General features: G+C 32.1%; 2 protein-coding genes across 2 annotated transcripts in view; both read right to left on the bottom strand.

Annotated features, from left to right (window-relative positions):
• The window catches only part of LOC113518285 (uncharacterized), a 94,890-nt gene that overhangs the window by 44,710 nt on the left and 29,126 nt on the right, over positions 1-21,054 (bottom strand). The window lies entirely within an intron of this gene.
• Positions 1,180-4,650, bottom strand: LOC128202129 (uncharacterized). Its single transcript, XM_052901312.1, has 2 exons — positions 3,839-4,650; positions 1,180-3,314 (listed from the first exon to the last, which is right to left on the bottom strand). Exon 2 carries the CDS (start codon positions 3,307-3,309, stop codon positions 1,438-1,440), a length of 1,872 nt encoding a protein of 623 aa, XP_052757272.1. The 5' UTR covers positions 3,310-3,314; positions 3,839-4,650; the 3' UTR covers positions 1,180-1,437.

Below are 21,054 nucleotides of genomic sequence, written 5' to 3'. Positions count from 1 at the left end.
TGCGGTTGCTAACCCGTCTAACAAGCGTGGCAACTACTGGCAAAATTTATATGTTCAGCAGTGGACAGTTAACTGATGATATAATATAATATAATAGTAAAAATGTAAGATTATAATACTGGCCATTACAGACGTCTTTACAGATGTTTTTATATAATGTATTTTGGTTTAAGTCTATAATGGCATATGAATGGATTTAGAAATAATTATGATACAAATATCAGTAAAAATACGTTTGTATTTACAATCATCTTATTAAACCAATAGAGATCAAAACATAATTTATGGGGTTTTTTCTTTCTCTGTATGTTTGTTTCGGCATAATGTAAAAAATACTGCACAAAATAAGACGCAGTTTTCATAGTTGTATTCTAGAAAGTCTCATTTATAATCTAGTGAATGTTTTATCTTAATACGCTATCTAGAGGTAGTATTTTTATTCATTGATTAGTCCTGAAACCACAAATACGAAGTAGTGGACAAAATATTTATTTATAAAATTCGTTACATATATAGTTAATGCTTAGCTATTTGTGTTATTACATTATATAGATAGAGTATCTTCATATTAGTTAAAATATTTACGACATTAATATGACGCCTTTGTTTTGATTTAAGTCTTATATACTTATTACAAAATTTAATGCCAAACGTCAATTTATCTGATTAAATTATATAGAAAGAGATCTATATGATCTAAGCTGCTGTAATTGTGTAATTTTTCAATTATATTACAGTCCATCATAGGTAGTCTATGTTACCTAATTTTGTAATTCCTATGTCGTAGACACAACAACGTTTCTATCTTTAATGACCACCTATTCATGTGGACTTTGATTACCTACCTGTTGCAGTGATGGTTAAACATTATTAAACATAATATGCAACGTAACCGTTTAAATTTGCCCCGTTTCATTTTATAAAGAAAAACAAGACAAGCATGTAATTTTGTAATTACATTACTAATTCTCATTTCGTCACCGTACTGAAACACTATTTTTATAGCAGTTTTCTGCTAAAAGAATATTAATAAAATCAACAGAGATGAGGCAAAATGCTGTGCCACCTTATATAACATGACAATTTAAAAAAAAGTATTATTATTATTTCAGCCGTTAACTGTCCACTGCTGAGCATACATCTTCCCCATAAGGGGAGTTTTGCCAGTAGTTACCACTAGAGATGGGCAATCCACCTGGGTGGGTTTAAAGTCTGGTGGGTAAAAACCGGGTGTTTTGGGTTTATTGGGTTTAAACCCCATAAACACCCAAATTTTTGGGTGTTTATGATTTTGTACTTCATCATCGTCATCTCAGCCGCAAGACGTCCACTATACTGGACATAGACAATATTATTATGCAGCCTACAGAATAAAAAACTTTTAATTTGATTTTGAGTTTATTAAGAAAGAGATGAAAGTAAAATGTAAAACTACAGTCAATCACTGTCAGATTCAGAGTTATTACAAGCGATGAATTGTATAGGTTCGATAGGCTCTATTTCGTCTAAACTGTTATGTTCATTTACTTGCTCAATGAAAGCTTCTAAGGTATTTTCTTCATTAAACTGAATGTCCTCGCATTCAGCTTTATGTTTTAGATTCCAGTTATAACAAATGAATGAAATTTTTTCAGTTCTTTCAGTTGTAAGTCGATTTCTTTTGTTATTATGTATGTAGCCTTGGATACTAAAGGAACGCTCAGTGGCTGCCGAAGTACAGGGAGCTGATAGAATACGAATCGCTACTTTGCTTAACTCAGTGGAACCACAAATACCTTTCCACCATATTAGGGGCTCAATGCTATCTAATGAGCTCCATACAAATCCTCTGGCCCAAAAGTTTTCTTTAGCTTTATAACACGCCAAATCTGCCATTACATTTGACAAACTTAAGTGTTGGCTTAAATTGTAGATAAACTCCATACCCTTAAGTTCTTCCTCTTGAGTAAGTTCGACTCCTAGAGTCCTGGGGTCTAGAATATATGCTGCAAAATGTATTGGCCTCATTGCCATATTGCATCTTGAAGATACTGATGTTAGAATCTGCTGTTTGCTTTCTTCGCTCAATGTCGAAATCTCATTTAATGCAAAACGTATCTTAGCTTGTACATCTCTAAATGTAATGTATGTGCGATGCAAACGATTCTGGTCGCTCTCTAAGTAAAATATGCTTTCAGTGACTGGTTCCAAAATACTTATACATTCCCCTGTCTTCGTCCAGAAATCATCACTTAGAATTAAATCTTTAATATCTCTTGAAATTACCACATCTTCTCTAACTGTTAATATTTGCAAAGCTATCTTATTTGCTTTCAAACTTTTTAACGAAGTAACATGACTTCCCCATCTTGTAGCACAAGGCAATTTTAGTGTTTGTGTAGAATCTTCACCCTGCCTTGATTTTATCAACAAGGAACTTAATCGTTGACTCCTTTTAACAGTTTTTATTATATTTATGGCTTGCATAATAAACACAGTTACTTCTTGTATCTTTACAATATCTTGGCACAACAAGTTAAGGATATGTGCACAGCAACCGAGAGGAACAACATGTGGATATTTGAGTTTTGTTAATTCGAATGCCTTTTGTATATTTCTAGCGTTATCGCCAATAAGTACAAGAAACTTATTTGCTCCATACACTTTCATTACTTTTTCAACTTCTTGGCTAAGGTATTCACTAGTGTGAGGATTACTTTCTGTATTCAAACTTTTAACGTATGCAGGTTGAGGTTTTGATATAAGAAAGTTTATTATTCCTTCATTTCTTAAATTAGACCAGCCATCGCACTGAAGGTGTAAGTAACTACAAGCATTTAGTTCCTCATTTAACTCAAAACGCATTTCTCTATATATTTTATCTAAGTATTTTGTCGCTAAAGCTTTACGTGAAGGTATTTTAAATTTTGGTTGCAATTTTTCGAAAAATTGTATCCATAAAGGATGTTGCACCATCGATAATGGCGTCCCTGTTACAAATATAGCTCTCGCTAATTCTGTTTTTATATGATCATCGGTGTCTTGAAACTCAGCATTTATTGTAGTGTTAGCAGACGACGAGGGGCTTATAAAAGAATCATTTGTCTCTATCTCTGACAGTCCAGACATTTTGGTTTTGGACGAGCTATCTTTTATAAGTTTCATAGAGTCTTTTAATGTTTCTGGAGATTTTGGACAAGTGATAAGATGTTGAAGCATTTTGGCAGCATTACTGAATTTGTAGACCTTATTACAAAGCTTGCAAGAAACAGACTTGTTTGGTAAAGTACGGTAGTGCTCCCATATGCGTAAATCTTTAGGTCTCCCCATTGAACCTAAAAAAATGAACGATGATTAGTTGGTCTGACGAAAATTCAACAATAGAGTGCCTATTTTTTTACAATGATTATTTCTTGTTATTTACAATAAATTTATTAAAAAAATAATAAAATAAATACAAAAAACCTTTGTAAAATTACATCTCCTCAGAGGATTAAACGCAGACGCTAGTTTATTATCGTATTGTTCTGTATTTTTCTCAGCAACTTCTTTAATTCGATTAGGTACTTACGCATATTATGTTAAAAATAAATATCTAGTACACATCTTAGGCTATCCACCATTATTATCCAATGACGACTCTCAGCTAACTATGCACTATCATCCAAAATAAACGTGTATGGAAAATTTTATCCCAGTCGGTTGAGGATTGAGGATAATTGCATCAACATACGAACATACCTACATACTTTTATTTACATAACGCAAGCTAAATAAAAGCTTGTAATAATACATCTAATTTTAAGTTAAAATTGTTAAGTGATCATGATATAATTGTATCATTCAAAAATCCACTTACCTTTAATTATTTCTTGTTAAGTATAAATATTATTTCAAATCTGCTCCCTTAATATGCACTTTTTTACTGCTTTTCCTACCTAACACGTTACCAGGAAGTCACGTTACCAGAGTCAGAGTAATAGTGAACACGTTTGACAGTGATTGTCGTCGCCTCATATTCAGCGTCGACGAATAGGGGAATCCCCAGTCATAATGTATTGCATGCGTGGCGGTCTTACTTCAAATCCATAAACAAAGAGATAATTACAGAACTCGATACTAGATGGCGCTGTTTTTGTTTGAAGAAAGTTTGCGGGCTAAAATACATAGAATTTCATCAATGACTTCCACAAAGAACAACATTTCTGTTTTTTCTAAGTCCGTATCTCTTCCGTATATTTCATAAGATATAAGCTTGGGCTACATTGTTATGCAACGTGATTTTGTCGCTGTCTTGCTAGCAGGGTTGACAGATATACGATTTAAATCGTACTCATACTATTATTTGTCTATTTTTTAATGTACGATCGTAAAGATTATGATCGTAATTCGCACAAAAACATACGACTTTTTGGTTACCTGGCAACATTTTTATTATGAAACGAACATGCTCACATCATCAGTCACATGCAACAATTTATTGGGGATTTCCCCTTCACATCTGGCAGTCCTGCTTGCTAGAATATAGGTAAGTCAGCCACAGTTACTGACGATCGATATTTAAAGGGTATTGTTTTTGTGCTAAATATTTCATAAAAACGTTATTTAATACTTTGTGGATTATTAATTTAGTTGATAATCACTGGAAGTAAAATGGATGCTAATTTGAGAGATCAAGATCTTCGTATAAAACAGTTAATAAAAGAAAATCTACGTAAGTACTCTTTTTATACCTAGGTAGGTAAGGTATAATAAACACAAAAGGTACTTAGATCGCGTGTGTTCGAAGCATTTATTCTAATAAATTTAATTTAAAATTGTAGAAAGAAAAAAATGTCTGCCAAGCCGTAGCCGAAGCCGATCTCCAAATATATTTGGCGATAGTGAGACCCAGTGTCCAGATGATTTACCCAGCGTCGTCGCAACAAAGAAAAAAACGAGGATAAAGTAAAAGAAAATTTACTGAAAGAAGAAACAAACTGTTCTAAATGCTTAATTTATGGAGAAGAGGATAAAAGAAATGAGTATTTCGGACTGTTAGTGGCTCAAGAATTTAAATATATACGGCCATGTGTGCGAACGAGGTGTTATGAAGAAATTTTAAAGTATCTACGGGAAGCAAAAGGCCAACATGTTGATCAACTGCAACATGAAAACACTGAAAATTAATTACTTTCATTTTATTATATATAGATTTTTAAAATTTCCTGAAATATTATTAGTTAACGTTTTATTTAATATTGTAGAATTGATCAATACAATTTATAAAAATAATTTATTGGTATTACTTACATATTTTCAAAAAAATACGTAAAAACCTATTTTTTTGGGTGATTATGGGAGTTTATGGGTGTTTATTGGGTTTTTACCAAAGCACCGGGTTTAAACCCGGTGCTTTGCCCATCTGTAGTTACCACGTTTAGCAGGCGGTTTGGTAACCGCAGTAAGGCTTTTTGAGATGTTTCAAGAAGGACACTGTTGCCCATCCCTCGCCCTTAGTAGACTCTAACGACACCCGCAGAAAAGGAAAAGGTGGCCTATTCTATGCCGGGACTACACGGCGGCCACATTTAAAAAGCATACTAGAAGGAAAAATAGAGAGCAAATGAGGAGGGAAAAGACCGAGAAATAACTACACAGAACAGATAAAAGAATCACTATGTGTCATGTCGTATAGGGAGGTCAAAAATATGGCCTGAAATAGAGCTGGTTGTAAGAGAATGCATGAACTAGTTGCACCAATAAGAGAAAACTCTTCAATGAAAAGAGAGGAGAGAGATTAACGTCATTTATTTAAAATAGAAATTCATTTTGGGTTAAAAATAAAAATAGTTTTAAAGTAGTTATATTCGTATTTTACTACAGTACTTTAAAAATTTAATAATTTATAGCTGTTTTAATACATTATATAATGTTTGTTCAGTTGTAGGAATATTTTTGGTGATTGCCGATTATTACATGTTTATTATTTACCGACTTAGATAAGTAGCAAATATCATATTATAACTTATATACGTAAAATACACAGTTACCTACTGTGTGTGGTATCAATCAATTAAAATAATCTCTAAATGTAGAGCATTTGCAGATTACTCAATCTATGCTACAATCAATCTAAGTCCAGTTAAACGTTATTAAGTGTAATGTATTTAGTACATAACCAACTAATGGAAAATTTTTGGCTAATAGTAGCAGTAAATAAGTAATAAATGAGTGAACTTTTGCTCAGTCAACCTTCATGTTTGCCAGGGGGTGACTTTGTATAAAAGTCGTTTGCTTGGGTACCTCTGTCCCATTCGTGTTTCTATCGTGAAGCAGTTGTGTTTGCATAGCTGTGTTTCGGTTTGAAGGGCAATATTGCAGTGAATTTACACGGTACAGAGGAATAACACCTAAGTTCTCAGGAATGAATATATGAGGGGTATCATAGTCGAATTAGTATACTCTGTTATGCCCATGGTCCTGCTCATATAGATAGAGGCAGAGATAATATAATACTGATAGAGGCGACGGTTACCACTTTCCATCAGGTGGGCCGTCAGCTTGTTTACCATTCTAAGTTGCAAATGAAAAAAATGTGGTTCTCCCTGAAATCCGTCATTATTAATTCGTGATGAATTTATCAAGATGAGCCAATTGAACAAACTCAGTTGTTATAAGATATCTATTATGATACCCATTTCATTAAAGCGAGAGTAAATTTATAATATTCGTATTTGTAGAATTTATGCCAATGTTAAGTATAAATGTACTGTAATGTACAGTAATGTAATACAAAGAAATAATAGTATAATTGCATTTTCACTTTGGATTGGTTGCTATGTAATTACACAGTACTGTATTGTGAAAGTGAGTATATAATTACTGTACTGATTAAAATGAAAATCATTATTATACGCATTAGGACTAAGATTAAGGAATGTTACACATTGGTAGAGGATTATTATTATTATTATTGAAAATACAATCAATAACCAATGTTGTAGGCAGACACCACAAAACTCGCTTCTTGTTTCCATAAATACCTTACCTCTGAGGGCCTACCATGAAATATATTTCGAAATTTCGAGGACAAACGAAACAGAAATTTGATGTTAAAATAACATAATAAATGCCGTTTAAATTTTTTAAAATGTTATAATATTGTTCCTCTGGACTATTAGGATAGGATTTATGATGAACGAAATGTTAAGCTCCATTTACTGGGTCGATTTCGGTACGAACAAAAACACGAAATTGAGCCCGAAAATTCGGAATTTCATTTCATGGCAGACCACCTGATGTATATATTCAACAATTACAAAAATTTTATATTTTGAGACTTGCATATTTTGAGCGTAAAATAGTAAGTATTCCTTAATAGTTTTAGTAATATTCAATAAGTATTATATCATAGTTATTTATGTAGTTAATTAATTAAACGAAATATATGATTATCATTAGTCATTAGAATCGAGAGAGATATATACTCGTAGGTTGCGAGTGCATGGGTCGTAAGGTTACCGTCCCAAAGTCGCTATGTATATTTTATCTATATAATTATTAGTAAAAGGATTATACGCATGATGATATTTTAAAATTGGATAGAATACATTCTTTTGAAAAACTTGTTATAACTTTTTTAAAGATGAATTTAGTTTTAAATAAGGCACTAAGATCTCTACTATTATACTATTCTTAATCTACTCGTATGTCTCAGAATACACAGGTTACAATATCAGAAATATATTAGATATGAAAATAAAAGATTTTCTAAGTAGCATTATATTTTTTATATTATATTTATAATATATTATAAAAACACGTAGATATTGCTGAGGTTTCAGTAATAATATGTTACGCTTTATGCATATTACCTACTCTAGAGATTTAAAATAATCCTTGACAAATCAATAAAGTCATTAGAGTCAGTTAGTTTCAGAATGGACCTAAGTAGAGACATAGCCGTGACATTTAGAAAAATAAAAATATTAGTATGTTGTATACATATACATATATATATTGTATATGTATACGAAATATATAATGAATGAATATGTATTTACCATCATAGTATAGATAGATAAGTTGTCAAAAGAAATGGTATTAAAATTCATTAGGATTTAACACGTCGATCAAATTAAAGAAAGTCATACGATTTTCCACAATCAGCTTATAGTCTGGATTTATAGGGATGTCTATGTATGTATGTACCAGAGGGAGACTCTGTACAGAAGTCGATTGCTTGGGTACCTCTGTCCTATTCGTGTTTCAACCGTGAAGCAATTGTGTTTGCATGGCTGTGTTTCGGTTTGAAGGGTGGGATATGGCGTGAATTTACTGGGTACAGAGGAGTAACACCTGAGTTCTCAGGAATGGCAACACATGGGGGGTATTATGGGCGAAACAGTATACTCTGTTATGTCCACGGTACTGCTCATGTCTATAGGCGACGGTTACCACTTTCCATCAGGTGGGCCGTCAGCTTGTTTGCCATTCTAAGTTGTATAAAAAAAAATAAAAAAAAAATGTATATTATGCATGATTTTTTAATACGTAAACAAATTTATATTAATTACTAAATCATTATAGGTATAAAACAAAAATAGAAACTCATAAAGAAAGGCATGCAGTGACTCCGAAAGAAGAAAAACTTTTGATATTTTAATAAAAAATTCAGTGTACGTCCATGATATCGTCGTACCATGTAAGGTCACGATATCATTATGGAAAATAAAAGGGTCTTCATAGAACTGTATACATTTTACTCTTCTACATAAAATAATGACGATAAATTCAAAGGATATCATAATGAGCTATGGCAAAACATAAAACATTGGATGGAAAAAAGAATTATTAGAATGCACTTAGAATTGATGAATATCCCGCTACATGCTTTGGAAAATGCTTAAAGACGCTAACAGTTTAATGCAAATTACGCATTATTTATTTATATCCTATTTAATGAATCACTACAGTATTGAAGTAAGTAGGCGCCAAAATTACAAACTGCACCTGCCTTAATCCATCTGACAATAGAAGGCATTGTACCACCCACGCCCCGAGATGAGTCAGTGTGAAATAAATCGCTTCACCTTGGCACATTCTCCACAACTAATTACTAATACCAAACAAACTATAATGAATGCAGCAGAATGCGGCACTAATTGTCCAACTGTGAATTAATGTATAAATTATCGCGTTTTAGGTGTTTTTTTCTGTCTATTTACTTAAGTGTATTGATTTATTCAATAAACGGTTTAGTTTAATTAATGGATAGGTTTCAATAATATAATGTTTACTACCTAGTAAACATTCATAGACGCACTATAACGTACTCGTATTTACGTTCAAAATATTCTCTTCATTATTATTCTATTATTCACAGTTGAACTCGAATATAAAGTCAAAGTATAAGACTAATAGCTACAAAGTATGAGAGATACCTATTTAAATTTTGATTAATTCAACAATATAGTATAAGAGCTAGAATGTAGAACCACGGAGAATTGGACGGAAGGAACTTGGAAAAGAATAAGTATTCGTTCGCTTGGAATAATTTTGCCTTTATGCACTTATTGGAAGCAAATATTATTGCTTGAAATAATTATTGTAAAATAACTTTTATTCTTCTTTATATACCTACATGGAGATAAAATACAAATATAGGTATAAAAGGTAATCAAACCTCGCAGTTAGTGACATTTTATCACCACTGTTGGAAAACAAATAAGTAAACAACATACAGTTATAAACCAACAGATTAGTCTCCATAGCAATGAAAGATATGAATCAACAATGACATCTATATTTAGTATAAAAACTAATTATAAAATACGATTGGTACCTACATTAACCTGATAAATATTTCCAACTTAATTGATGTGTAAATATTTTGCACGAGCTGCCTTATCGTATACAGTATCGTTCTATTTTGGTACGATAGTTGGAAACACTAATTAACAGACAAACAACATAATCTCGTGACACAGGAATATACATTCGGTACGTAGGTATGTATATAGAAGGTTTCTGATTTTGGACATCGAGCTCTTGAAGTGATGTAATTGATCAATCAAATCTATAACATTATGTAACATATTATGTATAACATTTTAAAATCTAAACGAATATACATAAAGCGTATTATTCCTTTCCCATAGGCGACTATGATGGTCGAGGGATGGACAGCAGCGTCTCTCTTAAAACACCACCAAACTCTGACTGTGGTTGTCAGTTCGCCTGCCAAGCGTGATAACTGTTGGCAATATCCCTCTTTTGGGGGAAGCATATGTTCAGCAGTTGTCAGTTAATGGCGGATCTGATGTCGAAGAAATTAATATCGATAAATTTTGTTTCTTTGTTGATAATTTCTTAATTGATATGACTCCATATCGAGGAATATGTGGTGGTGTTAGTTATGCTATGCTAGCACATCTATTTGGTATCAGAAACAGCAGTGAGGCAGAAATAATTGTTATGCGATAAATAATCCCTTAGTAGATACTTAAAGTTGACAATCGTTACAATTTTCTTAAATTTGTATATAAAGTTTTCATCCAACTTGATACAGGTATAGCAAATTACAAGTACGCAAATAATTGTTGATGCTATATCATCACAACAATACCACGTACCAACTAATTAAATTAAAATTTATAATTATAATTGTTAATAGAAATATATTCCGGGGAAGTTTTAAATGGAGAACGAGAATAATAATAAATTCTTGTTTAGAAAATCTCGACGATAAAGGGCGATAATACGCATTGATTCGCAGGTTTTTAATCTATGTATTATTCATTCGGTCCAATAGAAGAATAGCCGCTTTACAATGGCAAGAATTTATGAATTCAATATTGGAATAACAATATAAGTCATCGAAGTTGAGTGACGGACAAGTCAAGGCTTCTGTGTCAGTATTGAAAAGGAGACAAACATGATCGGGGCGGGGGCGCTGGTATCGCGTCCACACGTGCCTGCTAGCTGTGCCGGAGCCGGTCGGCCGCGCGCGCCGCGCCGGCGCTCCTCATCACAATAGGTATCATTTCGCAACCAAATAACTTCGATAATCTTACCGGTCGACATTCACACATTTTAAATGTTTGTTACACATGTATGAATGAACTAAACATGATGTGCTTCAATGTCAAAAGTATCGATTCATTCAATAAGACTTTGTGTTCTCTCAATACTTCTAACCTTAACCTAACATCTTTGCGCATAACTTAGTTACATGAAAAGCCACAAAATGTGTTTTACATGATACCACGACACCAAGAGCTAAATATTAGATAATAACTAGTTATTTAATATCGATTATCTAATCGGATCCTAAGTCGAGGTGCATGTTAAGGACAACAACATTGCACGACGGAGATGTCACCAGTTGCACACCTGCGCGTGCTCATCCACCGCGCCTTAGGCATATATTATAAGTATAACGTGGCTATGATAATAATAAATAAGTTGCAAATTTCAAAGTTCACAGTGTGTACTTTGGAATTGGTAATATCTCATACCAGTTATATAATAAATGAGCATAAACAAAATTTTATACTTACAATAAAAAAAAAATGAGATAAAATCGAATATAAAGCAGAGCTTCTACACTGGTGGGTACTAGATAATTTTACTTCTTCTATTTGTTCTTCTTTAACCAAAGGTTGTCTGTAAGAGATTGCCCTAGCGATAAGACTGCCATTTTTATCTTTATGTATATATTTTAATATGTACTTTATGCTACTGTACTTCATTTGAATTGTTTGTCATTGTATATTTTTATGTTTCTGATGCAATAGTCATTAGTCATTTATTCAAAAAACAATGTACATTGTGTCTGAAATTAAGTATGATCATACAAAAAAGCATTAAATTAAATTTAATATTACAGGTATTGAATAATATATATATATATATATATATATATATATATATATATATATATATATATAAATGTAATGTAATGTAATGTAAGAAAGACTCTGTTTTCCGCACTTAGCCTCTCATTTGGGCCGTTGTGCGAATATATATATATATAATTTATTTTTTTAATAATGGGTTAAATAAATAGATATTTGATAAATATACGTATTGTCTTCCAAATACATTTATAATATATTAATATTAATATATAAATACATTTATAATATATCTAATTGGAAAACGTAAATTAAACGAGCTTAACATATTTGTGGTTTCTAACAATTGTTACATACATACATACATATATGAAATAGAAAAAGCAGTTACTTAACACATACATAATGATGAAGACAAATGTCTGTATTGTTTCTGTGATCGAACTCGTAATCGACGATTGTGTTAAACTGTTACACCATCACGCTCGTCAAATTATTTGACAAAACCTAAAATGTCAAACACAAAATGGAAAGTGGGTGGCGAAGTTACCCGAATTGGATTCATTTGGCCGTGGGAACTTGAGAGCCTTTCTGTAGTGTATGGCCCTCCGGCTAGTGCATTAATCGTTATGCAATGCAGTTCGGTCACGGGCAGACTGCATATTCATATTATGCGATATTTTACGGCTATAAAATAATTATATTCAATCATCGAACAATGCAGTAAATAAACAAGAGTTGAGTAATATGTAAAAACTTACTATACCGAGTTGAAGGTTAGTATGATCAAGCATGACGAGAGTGGAGCATCGAATTATCATTGCCTGAAAATTTTAAGTAAAATATTACACTAATGTAGGTATCTATTTATTTATTTACAGAATTTTTATTTAAAGATAGGCAGCGTAAAGTTTACCTTTTACTTTGAACTTGGCTGGACACGCTCCCACGTGTCTAGATTATCCATAGACAGAAGTGGAAAATATTAGCATCCTTCTAAAAATGTGTTCTAAAAGTGAAACTGAACATCTTGACCAAGAAAACGTGAGTCGAAATGAAGTAAATAAAATTGAGCTACCTTCCATAGCTATGTGGTGTATCCTGTCTGATATTAGTGCGTACGGGGAAAACCTCAATTTTTTTGTACACATAGCTAGTAACAACATATTTAACCTTAATATTATCAGTCGTAATAATCAAGAACCAAATCAATATTCAGCATTGTAGATTTATTTTTATTGTTTATTAAAGGTACATAATAATTTGACTTGACATTACGTCTAATAAAATATTTCACGATGTAATTAAAGACAGACTCCAAAAGGCGACGCTCTTGAACTAAAGTTTCAATCAGATTATGTTTAATAAGCGGTTTGTATTGAAAAAATAATAGTTTACCCTTACATTTCACGACATCAGCGCGAGTCGATCAGAAGGTCGTGAGATAAATGCAGGGCGTGCGCGGTGCACGGTCTATGCTTGATCCGTTGCAGTCACAAATGTCATGACATTCCGATTGCACACAAGGGCGCTAGTGTTTGATCTTCCCTTACATCTAAACTTAATATAATTTTAATTATAATAATAATTTAGATTTATTTTACTAGACAGGTGAAATAGAATATAGCCGAGAAAGTAATGAAATGGATTATTAGACATTTATCAGGTACATGCAACTTGTTTACCATTGCAAATTGTATAAAAAATTGTGTATTTATTTTAATTATTTAATATATATATCATAAGTAAGGTAGACTGATGGGGTGCATGAAAAGGCTTAAACTGGAAGTTAACTTATTCTGTAGTGCATAGAATTATTACAGTTCTAACAATAAATTTACGTTTATTAGTACAATTCTAATTTGCATAAAAAAAAACAATCTTCAATTATCAATGCGAACTTTTTTCTTCATGATAATAAACTAATGAAATATGAATACAAATTTTGCTTTAATAATAAACAAATACCATTGTGTCCGACGAGACAAAGCGACGACATTGTCATGTTCGTTTAAAAAATGTAAAAACAGATACCATGCTCACTTTTTAAAGGAAGTTCTCAATTGGTCTATATTTTTTGTATAGGTTACATGTATTTTTACCATTTCGAAAACAAATTTTGATTTTTCGTTTGGTAATCGAAAAAGTTTATTCCCATATTTATTCAATTACGACTGAAGTCGCTATTTTATCCAAAATAAAATTAAAAATTTATAATATTACGTATGAATTTTGAAATCACGTATTTACAAAATTGTTTAGAAATTAAATTATACTAGTGTTGAACTATGAGAGCATGACATTGGCGAATAATTGGCAACTATTATGGCAGGTTGTGATCCGTGGAGTGCGGGACAAAAGTCAAGGTATCCACAATGCAGCCGGAGACAATCAATTGTGGACGCTCTCCGCAAAGCTATTATATTAAATGAATTTGTGAAATATGCAATGTTATTTTCTATTTAAATTACCTTCATCAAAGTTAATTTTAATTTAACAAATATAAATTTAATTTTATACAAAATTTATTCTATTACTTAAATAATATTGCTGACATTTTACGGTAATAAATATATTTTAAAATTCTTAAAAGATCGTCTTAATACTCTTTTAAAATTTTATCCATAGATAAATAAGAGATATTAATTCTTCTATAAAATTTAATATTAAATGTATATTATATATAAGAGACTATTTAATTATACTATGAATTATTATAATATTTGAGTCGATTGGGAAGAGACATAACACAGACGGTAAATACAGAGGTCAAACAAACATAGCATAATAAAGTATATTTGATTTTTAGACAAACCGGGGACAAAAAGTGTCTGTATAATGATTTGCTTTTGTTTCATGCCAATGTTCATCACAGTTTATTTTATATATCACTAAATTAGTGGGTACATATAGTATACTATGTACTAATAAATAAATTTGGGTATAACCTACTCGTATGCCAAATTTCATTCTAATCCGTTCAGTAGATTTTGCATGAAAGAGTAACAAACATACATCTAACTATCCATCCATCGACAAAATTTCACATTTGTTATATTAATAGGATACGTACTTAATAATTTCATAAGTCGTTTCTAGTACATTTTGTAATGCTATGTCAAAAATATGCTTACAACTATAATCACTAATGGGGTAGCCATAGGCATTTTATAGTGGATAATGATTGAATGGTAACCTCATTTGCGCTACCGGTACACTACACGCTGGCGAGGCACTATTGAAGGATGAAATGATGAGGATAAAGGCAGGTCATTTGGCCCATGCTGGGGAATTCAGTAATAATTAACCACAATGGTTTTTTTTGATGGGTGAAAATGGTATGGTAACCCCGCCTACGCTAACGGGATATGCTGGCGGAACACCAGTGAAGGGTGATAGATGAGAATGAAAATAGGTTATTTAGCCCATCATGATGAATTCATCAGGAATTAACCATGATAGTTTCCAGGGAGAACCGTGAGGAGGTCGACCTGGTTGGGTATATTGCTAGCAATGGGATTCTCAGTCTCCATTACTAACAATCCCTTTCCCCCCACCACAATGGTTTCAACGGGGGAACCGTGAAGAGTATATTGCTAGCGATGGGGACTATCGACCCCATTACTAACAACTTCTCCTCTCTCCAAGCTATAAGCATTACGGTCATATGACAGTGAATTTACAGGGTACAGAGGAATAACACCTGAGTCCTCAGGAATGGCAAAGCATGGGGGGTATCAAGGGCAAAACAGTACACCCTGTTATGTCCATGGTACTGCTTATGTCTATAGGCGACGGATACCACTTTCTATCAGATGAGCCGTCAGTTTGTTTGCCATTATAAGTTGCATAAAAAAAGTCATGTTTGATGTATATAACACATGACATGCTCATTTTCCCCCCAACATATTAGAATACAACATGTCAGGAGGTGAACCTAGTAATAAGCTGCATATTAAACAAACAAAAAGTGAGTTCATCACTACATAAGTAATATTAATCAATAAACGTCTTAATTTTTTAGCTATTTCATTTCAGAAGATTTAATGCTTCCACTGATACGATTCTTATGTAGTTACTTTCTCAAACAAGATGTATTTAAAGATATAGATATATAGACGATGAGACGGAAGACAATGGCGCTGTTAAACCTGTCTATTTATTTTCTCTGATAATAAATCTCTACGAGACATGGCAAGCGATTGATAATATAATTATGTAACAAAGTCAATAAATCTAATCAAATCCTAAACGTTTGAGTTATGATTACAGATAATAGTCTACAAGTATTTGGTAATTGTTTGCAATCTGTGGTAATTTCAAGTTACTTACAGGCATATATTATTTTCGCGGTTCTTAAGTATAATTATCGAATTCTTGCTGCTCGATAGGTACAGACACATTTGATATACGAGTAATCATAAATAATATTGATTTATCGACGTATAAAACATAAAGTACAAAAAGATACAAGTAAAGCGTTCTTATTCGTAAGAAAAAAATGTTGGTAACAGTGTACCCTAAATACTTAAACGACCCATCATCGTTAACTGTCCACTGCTGAACATAGGCCTCCTCTAGAAGGGGGATTTTGGCAGTAGTTACCATTCTTGGCAGGTGGGTTGACAATCACAGTTAGGCTTTGGCGACGTTTAAAGAGGAACGCTGCTGCCATTCCCTTAACTATTTAGTTCTTACTCGCCTCTTTTGATACGAACGAGACAGGAAGGGGTGACCTATTATGTGCCGGAACCACATGGCAATCTAAATGATTATTTGACTATAATTTATCTTTAATAATATACCTACTAATATTAAACATTGAATAATAATTTCATTCGTTCCAACAATAAGCAATGTAACCTAGTAGGAATAAATTCTACATTGCCGATTGGTAGAATCTAGAGGATAATTTCTAAAATTAGTATTTTGCACAGTCTGTATTTTGTGTAATTAAATACACAGTTTTATTTAGTAGTCTTTATTTTATAATATGTTATGCCTATCGATATAACTACAGTATTTATTTATCGCTTCTATATAATGTCACAGTGCTCGTTAACTTTATTATTACTTAATAGTATTAGTTTATATTAAACAGTATTGCTTAGATTGTTACAATGTAGATTCTATGATACCTAATATCAAGACTTATTGTTACCTATCGCTTAACTATTAGAAACATTTTATGTAATAATTAATCATGCGCATTTCTCATGGAAAATTTATGTCAATTGGATTATCAATTTAAATGATATCACGAGTGAAGCGCGGAGACGTCGTCATCTGCACATTGGTATCACGCCCTGGAAATTAGATAGGAATTGTTACTGACTGTTACACTTCGTTACGTCTATTTGATAATAAGTATGTAAGTGAGATTGATGCTTGCGTAATGCAAAAGCGGATGGTTACACTACACGCAATCGTTTACAGCGGTGTCGAGTGCATTTCTCGGCCGCTTCTTTGGGTCATTGTTGATGTATTATTATTAGTACGCTATTGTTATTATGATATAATATGACTTAACCATAAAGTGTTCATAGGCAGATGTAACAAGCGTTAATCATATTTTAGGACTAGCTGCAGCCTGCGACTTTACTCATGTGGGCAAGAATAAAAAGTATGTAGCACAGACAGTAGTGTCTCATTGTTGTAAATTGACCCACATTTCGTATTAATGCGACGTATATACATGTACAGCGCGTCCATTTATCATTTTCTTAATAACAAAAACATATTTTTGATATACAGTTTTTTATCTCTTCATTTTTCCCCTGTTACTCGTGTCGTGTGTTTTATATCAACTTATTTTTTGTAAATTCTTATTGTACATAAATCTAGCTATCGACTCTTCGAATCTTCTTATTTCTACTTCTATCATCATTGTAAATAAATATCATCTCAATCATGAAGAACTCAACTTATGCGGAAGGGTTTCCATCAGAAGTCAACCGACCCTTTCCATAAGTATATTAGATTTTTTTTATACAACTTAGAATGGCAATCAAGCTGACGGTCCACCTGATGGAAACCGATAACAGTCGCCTACAGACATGAGCGGTACCATGAACATAACAGAGTATACTGTTTCGCCCATGATACCCCCCATACGTTGCCATTCCTGAGGACTCAGGTGTTATTCCTCTGTACCCAGTAAATTCAATATGTCCATTTCCAATTCTTCTTATCTGTTATAATAAATTGTAATGATGTACAGACATCCTCTAGATACAATTTATTATATTATGGAATATATTTAATATTGATATGAGGTGTCTTAACAGTAATAATAGGAACTAAAACAATATTTTTTTAAGAAATTTTGTGTCCCTCTTAATGCTTGTTCCATCATGACACAAAAACCATTGCACTAAATTAGACGCTATTTTCACAGTTGTATTCCTAAAGGTCTAACTTAAAATCTTATGTATGTTTTATCTTGATTCTCATATTCTTTCTTACTCATTCAAATGGCAATTCACAAAGGCTGTAGGTAGGTGCTCATTTAATTATTAATACTTAACTACTAGTACGTAGTAATAAATAAAATATTATTTTGTTCTAAATTCAAGGCCGCCTTTCTCTTGTTGCTTATACCGAAAAAAACACTTAATGTAGACGATGGATGAGTGGCTTTCGTAAGATGTCAGCTTGCAAGACTGCTGATGGCATTTAACACTATATTTAATCACTGGTTTGCTTATCGTTTATCATATCATAGACATTGATATTTATACCTACACAATAATCAAATCTCAATTATAAATTATTTGAATTTTTGTTACGATACTAGCAATAACCGGCGGTTTTTTTGCACGATTTAACTTGAAATATACTTTGTGTTAATCTTGGGCATAGCCTCTCTGTGTACCAAATTTACGTGCATTAGAATAATTATTAATAATATATATAACATAATTTAGAATATTGAGAGGCCATTTTAGAATTTAAATAAGGACTAATAAAAGAGATATACCATAGTATATATAATATAAAGATATATATATAAAGATATACCATAGGACTAGGTACATAAATTGATTTCTATGCAGTCCTTACGCTCTTTATACACTATATTATCTTACTCTGTAACAATTTATTGTTACAAGGACGTTTACAAATATGTATGAATGCGAGATTATAAATGAAACGTGAATTCGCACATTATGATCACTTAATCCGATAACTGATACGATCATTTTGCAAATACCGTGATGCAGACATGCGCATGGGGCGACATGACACTTAGCTCGGTGCTCGACTTGAATGCAATTAATCTCCATATCAAATCACAGCATTAAAAAGTGTCAGATCGACGACTCACGCGAGTATGGGGTAACTATTAAGTAATCTATAGTACAGACATAATAATAGTCATTAGTCATTAGTCATTTATTCAAAAAACAATGTACATTGTGTCTGAAATAAGGGATAAACATACAAAAATCATTACATTAACCTGAATATTACAACCATCCAAACTATAATAATAATAATAAATTATAATAAGTAAATTCTGCAATAAACAGTGTCAATTTCATAGTAATATTATATACATATGTCAAATTCATTTTTAATTATTTATATTAATCATCAGTACAGTAGTCATGTACGGAGTAGTAACATTTCTCCAATAAAAGGGATCGTAATCTAATCTTAAAAGAATTGAGGCTTCGTATAATTTTTAACTAGACAGGTAATTTATTAAATAACACTACTGCCTAATAAATAATCTTATAGTCCATATTCTTATGGTAACTACTCGTTAACATCTCTCATTTTCTTGTCCTGACTTAATAATATTCATTTTAATTAGATCTTTATTATAATTAAATTAGTACGTAATTACAAGTAATGTAGGCACTTACTTAACAGATATTAAGGAAAGATGAAAAGAACCTGCATCTCCTGACAAAATATAAAAAAAATTGTTATCGCTTACGAGTCCACGAGACAGAATGTGATGGCGATATGCACTGATTCTTTTTGATGTAAGCGCTAACCGAAGCGCTTCTATCGATAGATTCGTTTATTTACCTTATCTATATTGTTAGGTTGTATTTAGAATTTAAATGATTTTTTTGAAGTAGTAAATAAGTGTGTAATAGATCCAGTCATTAATAAGGCATTATCAATAAAGTCTAGTTAGTTTGAAAAATGTCCAATATGAAAGGGTAATATGAAAATGACAAATTGCCCAAATTTTATGAAAAACTTCTTTATAGCATGACAAACCATGGCATGTTTGTTAGGCAGATCAAACTTTGTAATGTCTAGGGTGTGACGCATCATGCATAGCTAAAATAACATGACATTACTAAATACGATGTCCGAATCTCATAATATTTTTGTTACCTATTTTAACTACAACATATTTAAAAAAAAATATCAATTTGCAATATTCGTTGTTACGCGATTGTTATGTAATTTGATGATCAATATCGATAATAACCAGACACTGCGATGAATTATGAAGTTCGATGGTTATTAATTATTATTATAAATAATGCCCTATTAATCACTTAGTCTCCCATATATAATGTACATTTACTAAACCTTGATACTTGCGGATATATTTGGCACTTAGTATGCTAAGCGTGATCTATTCGAGAAGCATTCGTAACTAGAGGTCAAACTAAGTTCAGTGAGGCTGTACCGACACCGCCCGCATCACTGCACGATAAAGCTTACGACATGCGCTGATTCTATGAACATATTGTCTATCATACAAATATGTACTTTAAATTGTTTAACATACCTTTCATTTTCTATAAAACATTCGTGGTTGCATACAATGCAATAAAATACTTGATTGGTGCGACAGTAATGCGAAAGTAGAATCAGGATTTCGATTTATTGTATAGTTAGTTTCTACGTGCTCAGTGTTATTTGCTAATCTACATCGATCGCTCCTATTCATCATAGCAATTTATACTTGTTGGCCTTATAAATGCGGATGCAAGTTTTTTAACTCCATTTCAGTGTTTTATTCAAACTTCGTTATACATTACATATGAACATAGTATGTATATATCGTAATACATGAATACAGTGTAAAAAAAATATTTGACACTTATTTGTTTAATCATAATGATCAAACAAAAATAATAATTAATTATCTTATATTCGCATATGGGGTCAGCTAAGCCATTTCACGTCGACCTATCGGGATCCTTTGTGCTTCCACCTGCTTATACCATCATTTCCTCCTATGTGTTGCCTTAACAATATC

This window comes from Galleria mellonella, unplaced genomic scaffold, assembly GCF_026898425.1.
Source record: "Galleria mellonella isolate WM207_F2 unplaced genomic scaffold, CSIRO_AGI_GalMel_v1 utg132, whole genome shotgun sequence".
In the NCBI taxonomy this organism is placed as follows: domain Eukaryota; kingdom Metazoa; phylum Arthropoda; class Insecta; order Lepidoptera; family Pyralidae; genus Galleria; species Galleria mellonella.
This window is presented reverse-complemented; position numbering and strand designations above follow the sequence as displayed.